General features: G+C 34.1%; 1 protein-coding gene across 1 annotated transcript; it reads left to right on the top strand.

Annotated features, from left to right (window-relative positions):
- The first annotated feature begins 687 nt into the window (after positions 1-687).
- Positions 688-3,282, top strand: LOC101297157. The gene is made up of 4 exons (XM_004301554.1): positions 688-856; positions 1,006-1,802; positions 1,947-2,364; positions 2,477-3,282. The coding sequence occupies exons 1-4, from the start codon at positions 688-690 to the stop codon at positions 3,280-3,282; spliced, it is 2,190 nt and encodes a 729-aa protein (XP_004301602.1).
- The last annotated feature ends 8,066 nt before the right edge of the window (positions 3,283-11,348 follow it).

Raw genomic sequence — 11,348 nt, 5'->3', positions numbered from 1 at the left:
AGAGATTGCGTATGTCTGTTTTTAATTTGTACAGCTTCTATAATAGTCACTTCTAGATGTTCAAAGGCAAAGAAATCGTTATGATCATGATGATATTAATATGTTTTGGTCCATTGAAGTGTTAAAAAAAACTGCTACTGATTTAGTGCATTGATTTGATTTGGTGTGGGAATACAAATTCATCTTGCAGCCTGCTAGATTTCAGGCATTTGAGTTGTTTCGGTAGTTACAATGGCATCGCTTAAAATATAATTTGGTAAAAGAATGCATGTTTTAACATGATACTGTTAATGTTAGTTCAGATTGTTATTCAGACAAGTGGTGATGTGTGATATTACTGGGCTCATTGATTTGAGATTGTTTGATGATATTGCCATTTCAATTCAGATTGCGTTGAATCTATAAGCTCTTTGTTTATTCTTTTTTTTTAATACTTTTTGGATAGCTGTTAATCCAATTTTCGCTGTTCTGTATTCTTGCTGTTGCTTTTTAGAACTGTTATTATTTTCTTGATGCTTTGTTATTCATGTTAATATTTGTTGGCACTGCAGGTTAAGAGAGAACTTAAGGCTTTATTACAAAAGTAAAGATAAATATTTTGATGGTGTGTTGTCACGTTATCAGACATGTTTGTTGTACTTTACATTTTGTGTATTGTTCTATTATTTTGTGATGTTGAAAAGTCAGATGACTCGAAAGAAAAGAATTCGAGAGGAAAATTTGTCAGCTGCATCGTCTGATCAACATGGGTGCAGTGGTCCCTCCATGAATGCTTCTGTTAGCAGAGGACCGGATGGTGCCAATGCATCAAATGACTGTGCTAAGTCTTCATCTGCAAGAGGAATCGATGCTCTCAGTGTTGGACAATCTAATATCGGGTAGGCATTTTATCAGAGAAGAAGAAAAACAAAAGGTTTGTGTTTGGGGTGCATTGTTTATTTATGCGGTTATTTGGATTGAGTTTGTATGATTTCTGTTTAGGATGGTGTGTTGTTTTGTTTCTAGGTATATCGTCTGCATATGTAGATGTTGGAGATATGACAAACGTTTGTATTGATTGTCATGCATTGTTTTGGTTGCAAGAGTCCAAATTTATTCGAAGGAATGGAAGTCCGGTCTATACAGGCTGCTGCCAGGAAGGTCGGATTAGGCTCCCGCCTGTTAGACCTGCTCCAGTTTTTTTAGAATACTTGCTTGATTCCACTAATGGTCAAAAGAGTGTAGAGTTTAGAAACAATATTCGGAGTTATAACACTATGTTTGCATTTACTTCAATGGGAGCTAATGTAGACAAGACGGTGACTGATGGTCATGGTCCTTATGTTTTTAAAATTAGTGGACAGGTATACCATCTTATGGGTTCACTTATTCCTCCAGAAGGTGAGTGCCCTAAGTTTGCACAATTATACATTTATGATACTGAGAATGAAGTTGCAAATCGACAAAAAGCTGTTGACGGTTTAGACTCGGAAATTGTTACTAGATTGATTGATATGCTTGATGAAAGCAATGAATTGGTTCAGTATTTTCGTTCTGTTCGAAATAAGTATAATGAAAGATCTTTGCGTTGCTTAAACTTGACAATTCTTGACAATGAAAGAATAGGAGATAGGGAATACGATGTGCCAAGTAGTAGTGAAGTTGCTGGCTTGATTGTTGGTGACATTGGGTTGTATGAAGCGGATAGAGATGTAGTTGTCGATACATTTGAAAATGGTTTGCAGCGAGTATCAAGATTACATCCAAAATTCATGTCATTTCAATATCCAGTACTCTTCCCTTATGGGGAGGATGGATATCATGTTGGTTTGAAATTATTCGCATGCAAAGATAATCAGAATCGCAAGCGAGAAAGGATGTCCATGTGTGATTTTATGTCATACCAAATACATGAGCGTGCAAATGAATCCTCTACTTTGCTGAAAGGAGACTGACTTTTTCAACAGTTTTTGGTTGATGCCTATGCAAATGTTGAAGAAAACCGTTTGTTTTATATCAGAAAAAATCAACCCGATATTAGGAGCGAGACTTATGAGGGCATATGTGATGCTTCAATAAGAGGACATGATGGTGAAAATGTAGGCAAAAGAATTATTTTACCAAGCACTCATACGGGAAGTCCGCGGTATATGAACAAACATTACCATGATGCTATGACTTTGTGTCGGAAGTATGGCCCTCCTGATTTGTTTATAATAGTTACTTGCAATCCAAAATGGCCTGAAATTGAAAGAGCATTATTGAACAAACATGGTAGCAAACTTGAGGATCGCCCAGATATTGTTGCAAGAATTTTTAAGATGAAACATGATGATCTTATTAGTTACGTTAAATCTGGCAAGCCATTTTTGAAGGCTATTGCAGGTAAGTATCTTTGTTTACAGCGTCCCCCCTTTCCCTTTTTCCTGTTTAAAACATTATGATATCGAATTTTGATGTTTTTATTAATCTCATTGGTATACAATGTAATATGCAGATGTTGCGACAATTGAGTTCCAAAAACGGGGATTACCTCACTCTCACATGTTATTTTGGTTGGCTGAAAATAACAAGTGTTATTCGGCTGCTGACATTGATTCAATAATCTCTGCTGAACTACCTGATAAGCAGGTCAATCCAACTTTATATGATATTGTGAATCAATTTATGATCCATGGTCCATGTGGTGTGCTGAATCCTAAAGCTCCATGTATGAAAGAAAATAAACGCAAAAAATCATTTCCGAAAGAATACACGAAAAACACATTCTTTGCAGCTAATGCATTTCCCATGTATATGCGCCGTGATGATGATTCTAAATTTGTCATGAAAAAAAATGTGACAGTAGAAAACCACTTTGTTGTTCCTTACAATGCTGAACTTTTGTTAAGATATCATGCGCATATAAATGTTGAATCATGTTCTCAGTCAACGTTGATAAAATATTTGTTCAAGTATATAAGCAAAGGTCCTGACCGAGCAAGAGTTGGTATTCAATCTGATTTAAATGATGAAATTGCAGCGTATTTAAACTGCAGATATATATCTCCACCTGAAGCTGCATGGAGATTGCTTGAATATCCAATTCATTCTCGGCACCCACCTGTTGAATTGTTGAAGATACATTTACCAGGACAACAAACCATTGTTTTTGGTCAAAATCAACCGTTAACCTCAGTCATTGCAAGACAAGGATTAGACGATACTATGCTCACGTCATGGTTTCATGCAAATGCAAACGCAGAGACAAAGGATATAGCAAATAGGTTGACATTTGCAGAGTTTCCTTCTGCCTTTGTGTAGAATAATGGTACAAAAACTTGGACACCATGACAACGAGGCTATGCAATAGGTAGGTTGCCAAATATAAGTCCAACAAGCGGTGAGTTATATTACTTACGCCTACTTTTGAACACACGTAAAGGCTGCACAAATTTTAAATCTATTCGGACAATATGTGGTGTTGTGTATTCTATGTATCAAGAAGCATGTCGTGCACTCGGCTTACTAGGTGATAATAAATAGTGGAGTGATGTTATAACTGAGGTTGTACCAACAGCAACGTCATATCAATTGCGCCATCTATTTGTTACAATTTTGTTGTACTGTGATGTTTCAAATCCGTGTCAGCTTTTTGAAACACATTGGCGTCATATGTGTGATGATATTCTATACAATGTCCGTTCTGATTTTATGATGCCACACCTAAACATATCTGAACCAGAGTTACGAAATTCTTTATTGTTTGAGTTAGAGCAACTTCTTGGTAATGCTAATTCATCGTTAGCGAAGTACCATTTACCATTGCCAGATAAGGAAAAAATGCTCGAGTTGAAAAACAGGCAATTGAGAGAGGAATTAAATTATGATTGTATAGCTTTACAAAAAGAGTACCTATCTTTAGTGGCAGAGTTAAATGATGGCCAAAGAAGAATATATGAGAATGTGATTAATGTTGTTAATAACAAAAGTAATGGCCTTTTTTTGTTTATGGTCATGGAGGCACAGGGAAAACATTTTTATGGCACACCATTATTAGTAAGCTAAGATCGGAAGGGAAGATTGTGTTAGCAGTAGCTTTCTCTGGAATTGCATCATTGTTATTACCGAACGGGAGAACTGCTCATTCCAGATTCAAGATACCAATTGACCTTACTGATGGTAAGGTCTCTTCAATAACAAAGGGAACACATCTTGCTAAACTGGTTGAAAAAACGGATTTAATTATTTGGGATGAAGCACCGATGACTGATAAGTGTTGTTTTGAATCTTTAGACACTTCACTTAGAGACATATTATTGTATCGTTTTACACCTGGAACCGTCCCACCATTTGGTGGTATGCCTATTGTACTTGGTGGAGATTTTAGGCAAATATTACTAGTTGTAACTGATGGGAACAAGTGTACGGCAGGCCTGAACTTGATAGGAGTCCTAGGAGCCCATCGACTCAGGGCCCAAAAATCTTAGGGGCTCAGAAGAAAAAAAAATAAAGCTTATTTTATGATCAAATATAGTTAAATAATTAATGTAAGTAACAATTAATGTCACAACTTCACTGCTAAACACAATTAAAGGAAGATAATGATAATGACTGTAATTAAGGGAATTCCGTAATTAAGGGGCCAAAACAAGGGAATCAAACATGTTTTTATCGTAATTAGTGTTAACATTTTAATTTAATTTCTACTTGAAATTGTACCCAAAACAAAATAAGGTAAGTTTTTTTTTTTGTAAAAAAAGAAAAAAGAAAAGGTAAGAGCTTAAAATAGGTTTCATAATGTAAATAGAATTCCTAAAATATAATCATCAGAACATTTTGGATATGATATTCTATAATTAAATTTTGAGTTCATAGTATTCTGAAATATCTTTATATATATAATAAAAAAATTAGAATTAAACTATAATTTAAGGGAATTTAGAATTAATCTATAATTTAAGGGCCTAACTTTAAAATTTCGACTCAGGCCTCAAAATCTCAGGTCCGGGCCTGGTGTGCGGTAATTGATGCATCATTAAATAGTTCTTTGTTGTGGCCATTGTTTAAAATCTTTTACCTGACAGAGAATATGAGACTGCGAAAAAAGGAAACAAGTGAAGAAGAAAAACAACAAATATCAGAGTTTGCAGAATGGTTGTTAAATGTTGGTGATGGAAATATATGTGGCATAGATGATGATTCTGACAGAGATTCAAACTGGATAGAAATACCATCTGATATGTTAATTCATAACACAAGTGATCCAATTCGTTCTATATTTCATGCTACATACCTAGATTTTCCCAAAAACTACAACTGTTTCGATTATATTAGAGAGCGTGCAATTATTACACCTAAAAATGTTGATGTCACTGACATAAATAATTATGCAATAGGTTTACTGCTTGGTCATACAGTAACCTATTTAAGTTGTGATTCTATATGCTTGATAAATGATAATGCCGACAATTTAAGCGCATCATATCTACCAAAATTGTTGAATAGTATTGAAATCAGCGGATTGCCATCACATAAATTAGTTTTGAAAAAAGGAATGCCTGTTATGCTACTTAGAAATTTAAACCAAACAAATGGTTTGTGCAATGGGACAAGACTGATTATCACAAATTTATTTGACAAGATTATTGAAGCTAGGGTATTAACTGGAACTCATGTGAATGAGAAAGTTTTTTTGCCAAGAATTGTACTATCTGCTTCTAACCAGAAATGGCCATTTATATTGAGGAGGAGGCAATTTCCGATTAAAGCATGTTATGGAATGACGATAAATAAAAGCCAGGGCCAGTCATTAAAACAAGTTGGCTTATATTTGCCTCAATCTGTTTTTAGTCATGGACAATTGTATGTTGTTTTATCTAGAGTGACCTCAAGAGAAGGAATTAAAATTGTGATTTTAAACGAAGAAATACCAAATATGTATACAAAGAATATTGTGTATAAAGATGTGTTGAAAAATTTACAGTCGCATCCCAACTAATATTGTGTAAAATGTCCATACATGTACGAACCCGGTTGATAATTGCAAATCTATATGTCAATGTCATTGAGGCACGAGTTTTGACTGGAACATTTGTTCATAAAAAATTTTATTTACCACGAATTGTACTGTCTGCATCAAAACACAGATGACCTTTTGTTTGGAAAAGACGCCGGTTTCCAATAAGACTATGTTATATAATGGCAATAAACAGAAGTCATAACCAATCATTAAAACAAGTTAGGTTATACATGTCGCAATCAGTTTTCACTCATGACAATTGTATATAGCTCTTTCAAGAGTAACATTGAGAAAAGGAATTAAAAAAAAAAAAAAAACCTAATTAACAAAGATATACCGGAAAAAATACTAAAAAAATGAATAACAAAAATGTTTTGCAGAATTTGAGGCCAACTCTAGAACTCATCATCAACCGATACCTCCACCAATTATTCCTTCTATCTTCAGCAAAACAATGAATAAAAATTTGCAGGCCGACATCAACAAGCCAAAAACCGACCTTCAATAAAAAAAAAAAAAGGAAGGCAAAGATAAACGAGGGTATAATTGTCAATTCTGTGTATATAACTATACAGCTCTATGTAAAAGCCGACTCAGATCTTTCACTTTCAGATTCGGTTATACCTCTAACCTGCACATCTATTTTCTACTCAGCCGTGATCCAACCTACAAATCCAACCTACAAACTTAAGACAGGTATTTTGTTTCTTTGTGCTTGCATAAACGATTAAAACTACACAGATTGCTTTATTCAATTATGCATATCTTATTTGAGACACAAAGTATATTCTTAGATAAGAAACAAATTCAGTTGTTTTGGTTAACATACTTTCAAAAGTGCAAATCCTCTCTATGTCTAATCACAATTTCATGCTTAGTATATCACACTAATGTTGTCGATGATTCTCATCTTTTTTTTTTCCCCAAACAGATCTGCTTTTGCACCATGTCGACTACCCGAATTCGTGACATTAGTCCTGCAATGGGTGGCATGAAAATAAAGGTTCGAGTATCCCGAATGTGGAGAGGAAAAGTTCTCAGGCCTGTCCAACGATACGATGGTTGGGCTGCGTGTTAATCGACCAATATGTAATTGTTATAATAGTTCAATCATTTTTTACAAGCACCGGTTCAAACATTTTTGATCATTGTCTATATGTTATATAATCATTGAATATACTTATTATATCCATCAATTGTGACACATACAGGGTGACTCCATTCATGCCGTGGTCATGGAAGCTGACACTGAAGATGTCTTAAGCAATATGGCGGAAGGTCCTATCTATGAAATCAGCAAATTTAGGATCATGAAAAATCAAGAGTCTCACCAAATTGTGCCACATAAAGCATAGCTGCAGTTTAACAATAAAACTGTGTTCAAACTAAGGCGTGAAGAATTCCACGCAATACCGATACACTCCTTCAACCTACTAGACTATAGCGAACTTCCTGCACGTAACCAAAAAGACACCATATTGACAGGTACAAATCGATATATATATCACAATCAAGGTATTCACTAAAGTTATATAATATGTACATAACATTCATATTTTATTCTAATATTTCATTGTTAATAAAACTTCATACTTTTTAAACATTGTCTTTTTGCTAAGCAGATATAATCGGGCTTATAAATGAGATGCATCAAGTTGAAGACACTTTGGTCAGAGGACAATTGGCAAAAACACGGGAACTATGAATACAGAACACAAGGTACCAAATCGTTAATATTTTGGTTATGAATACGTTAACTGTCTAAAGGTTTAATACACAATTTCAGTTATTTGATATATTCATTTACACAATTCTACTGTTGTATGCGTTTACTGTTTTCCCTAGGAATGAAGAGCTGCGAGCAACACTTTGGGGAGAACTCGCACTTGACTTTGATGCGGACAAGATACTTCAGTTACCCCCTCCAGCTGTGATAGTCATTACAAGTTCAAAAGTGGCCACGTATGCAAGTAAGAACAAATGTCCTTTTTCTCGACGAGATCATACTATTTATTATTTCGAAAGAACTATGGTTATTTTCAATGACTTTTCTGGGTTTTCATTTTCTAAAAAAAAGAAAGTGAACAACATCAAGCTAAACTTTTATTGCTTCAATTGCATGACGAGCTATAAATGATAGTTCTTTCAGTCATTTTTTTTCCTAGTCTTCTTTCCTCTATTATTGCATTCTGACTTACACTTGAATTACTTCTGTTGTCTATTCTCAGAGAAAATAGCGGTCAACACAAGCTTGAACAGCTGCGTCTTCATCAATCCAAATATTCCTGAGTTACAGGAATACAAAACAAGGTACACATTTAAAGATGAAAATATGGCCATAATCGACATTCGATCTTCATTGTGTGTTAATATCAAATTCTGTACACCTCCATAAAATTGCAGGTTCTCAAGCCCGAACCATGCCCCAAAATTAATACCAACCTCAGGCCAAAGCACAGGTTCTTCTGTCACAGAAACATCAAACATAATCAATATCAGCAACCTCATCTTACAGGATGCAGATGAAAACAAGGTAACAACTTCTAAAAGGACATAATTTATTTTTCATTTTTTATTTTATTTTTTCCTTTTGAAGCTCTGAAAGGACATAATGTTGTGCACCTGTTGTTATGAGTATTAAAAATATTAAAACTAATGTCATATGTTACTTCAAAATGTCTATATCGACACAGGATTCCACGTTCACCTGTCGAGCTAAAATTACAAAAATCATCACTTGCGAAGGGTGGTACTACTTTGGCTGCCCAATCTGTAGAGTGAAGCTACAAATGGGATCCGACTCTGTACTGAATAAATGTCCAAACCATGGACAGCAACTTATGGTAGTTTAGTTTCTCCTCATATTCTTTGTTTTCATTAAGGTGTGATTTTCTTGGTTGGTTAAGGCTACTTGATTTTTCAACTGTTTTCTGGGACAGAAAAACAAATAACACTTCAACTTTACAGGTATATCTTTTCTAAGTTTCTCTATTCTATGCTAACATGTTACCTGCATGTTTTCTTGGGTTCGTTGCTCTATCTGTAGTTCTCAGGAACATTACAAACATTTACTTCTGCAGAGCAAATGAATCATTTAGAAAGTTTGCCTTGGTATGCAGACCGAAATATCAGTGTTCAGAACTAACAATAACGAAGCAATTGGATGGTTCTTCATGTGTCATATTCAGTAGCACAGAGGCTCCAATCAGAGCAAGTCCAACAGATTCCCTAAATTGTTTGATTTTCTCTATTTTGGGGAATATGAGGTCATTTTCCACTCCAACAGCTTTCCTATCTCATTCTCTAAAACAGGGAAAGAGATGAAAGAGAAGCTTTGCTTCCCTATATTTACAGATTCTCTAAAAATATTTAGGGAAAGAAGAATTGAATGTTGCACATTCTTCAAGACTCAAAGATAAAAAAGAAAACATAATTTATTCTAAAAAAATAAACTTTTATATTTTTATACTTATTATTATATTGTAATAAATGAGGATTGTTGTTCTAATAAATATTTGAATCTTTAAAATAGGGAAACTATTGGATTTGGTATACAAAATTTTTAGAGATTTTGAGTTTTGCTTCCCTATTATGTAAAAAATATAAAGAAGCTCTTGGACTTGCTCTCAGTGGCTTATAGATGTTATTGCATTATGAACTGTTTTATTCATTTCCACTTCTACAAATAATTAATATTTTGCAGTTTTCTGCTATTTAAACTTTTGCCTTGGTATGCAGACTCAAATGGTCTTCGGTATACAATTTTAAATTACGATAGAATTTTAAACAATTTAGAGTGCTGCCTTTATTACTCTTGCTCTCCACAATGAACCCTTATATTGTCCTTCCAAGTGTTAAGAAAAACAATAATAAATGAGACTGTCGAATTCAAAGTGAGCGACTGGCAGCAAACCGCGGCTAGCCGCGGGCAACAAACCTTGTATGAAAGTAAAATGACTACGTTTTATTTCTAATCTCTAAACTAGTAAATCCATCGTTAGAAATTCATGTTTCAAATTATATAAGTAACCTATTGTATATTTAACCGCTAGTTTTTCAATTCAAATGACCATTTTATTACCCAGTACCGTTTGGTCTAGTAACATAAGTCTCTCCTTGAACGTAAAAGGTCGTGAATTCGATTCACAGTATTGTAGCACATTAATTATGTATTTGATAAAAAATAAAATGTGTGTGTTCTCTGCAGCCGTAATAAGGTTATGTTTTTGCATTTAATGATACTAATATCTTGTTATCAAGTGGAATATGGCGGAATAGTCTTAATTAGTGTAATCACATATATGAGAGTAGAAGTGGGGTCACTTTTATGAGAATGATATGGCTTACTTCTCTAAAACTCTCATGAATGTGGAAATTGTTCAGGATCAAAATGAAATAGTTCAAAGATCTTCTATATCTACTATTTCACCAAGTAAAACCGATAGGTCTTCACTATGAAAGGTCAGTCTAAAAGAGACACATCTTCAAGTGCATCTCTTATTCGCTTGTACTCTCTAATTCTTTGTCGTTCTTTGTCGTTTTCATTAATGCGGGGTAGGATTGTTGGAAATTATATTACCTTTTCATTTGAAAGGATGTGTCTTTTCCAATAGATGTCTTTAAAAATAAGTATCTCTTCGAGGAGATAAATGAACGGACATGTTGGTTCACTTGGGGTTCTATAAATATAAACTCATACTCTTATCTCCTTAAATATAAGAAGTTTAATGCAAAAATTTGATAATCTATAACGCACGATTCCTCTTATAGCGACTAATGCTCGCTCCCACTTCTAATCTCTCAACCTGCAGAATACTGGAACTAATATTAGTTCGTAATAGAAATTCTGAAAGCTCACTAAAAAAAATAAGGATTAAATTCAGTTTACTCTCTCAAACTTAAAGGTTAAAATCAGTTTGGTCCTTGATCTTTTTTTTAAATCATGTTGTTCCTTATACTCCCAAACAACATCATCTAAGTCTAAAATTTAAATTTTAGTCCAAAAATGGCTAAGTTTGGTCCTTGAAAAATGACGTATTTTCATCATTAGAATGCTCATTTGCCCTTTTTATAGGTTAAAAAGTTTGTAGGTTAAAAAGCTTGTAGGTTAAAAAGCTCAAATGTGGATCCCCATGTTAGGTCGAAGTCAGCAAATAACGTTATTTTTAGAGCCATATTAAAATTTGGACTTAGTTGTTGATGTTTGGGAATACAAGGACCAACGTGATTAAAACAAAACGTCAGGGACCAAACTGATTTCAGTCTTAAAGTTCAGGGGGTTAAACTGAATTTAATCCAAAAAATAAAGAAGCTTATTACATTCTCTATAAATATCAAACGACCATTTCTCGCTACAAATGATGCTTCT

Source organism: Fragaria vesca, linkage group LG5, assembly GCF_000184155.1.
Source record: "Fragaria vesca subsp. vesca linkage group LG5, FraVesHawaii_1.0, whole genome shotgun sequence".
In the NCBI taxonomy this organism is placed as follows: domain Eukaryota; kingdom Viridiplantae; phylum Streptophyta; class Magnoliopsida; order Rosales; family Rosaceae; genus Fragaria; species Fragaria vesca.
Note: the sequence above shows the minus strand (reverse complement) of the source record. Positions and strands in the feature narration are given on the sequence as shown.

Coding starts and splice junctions, on each gene's coding strand:
- LOC101297157 (XM_004301554.1), top strand. CDS start 688: ATGACTCGAAAGAAAAGAATTCGAGAGGAAAATTTGTCAGCTGCATCG. Junction 857..1,005: donor AAGAGGAATCGATGCTCTCA/GTGTTGGACAAT, acceptor TTTTGTTTCTAG/GTATATCGTCTGCATATGTA. Junction 2,365..2,476: donor ATTTTTGAAGGCTATTGCAG/GTAAGTATCTTT, acceptor TGTAATATGCAG/ATGTTGCGACAATTGAGTTC.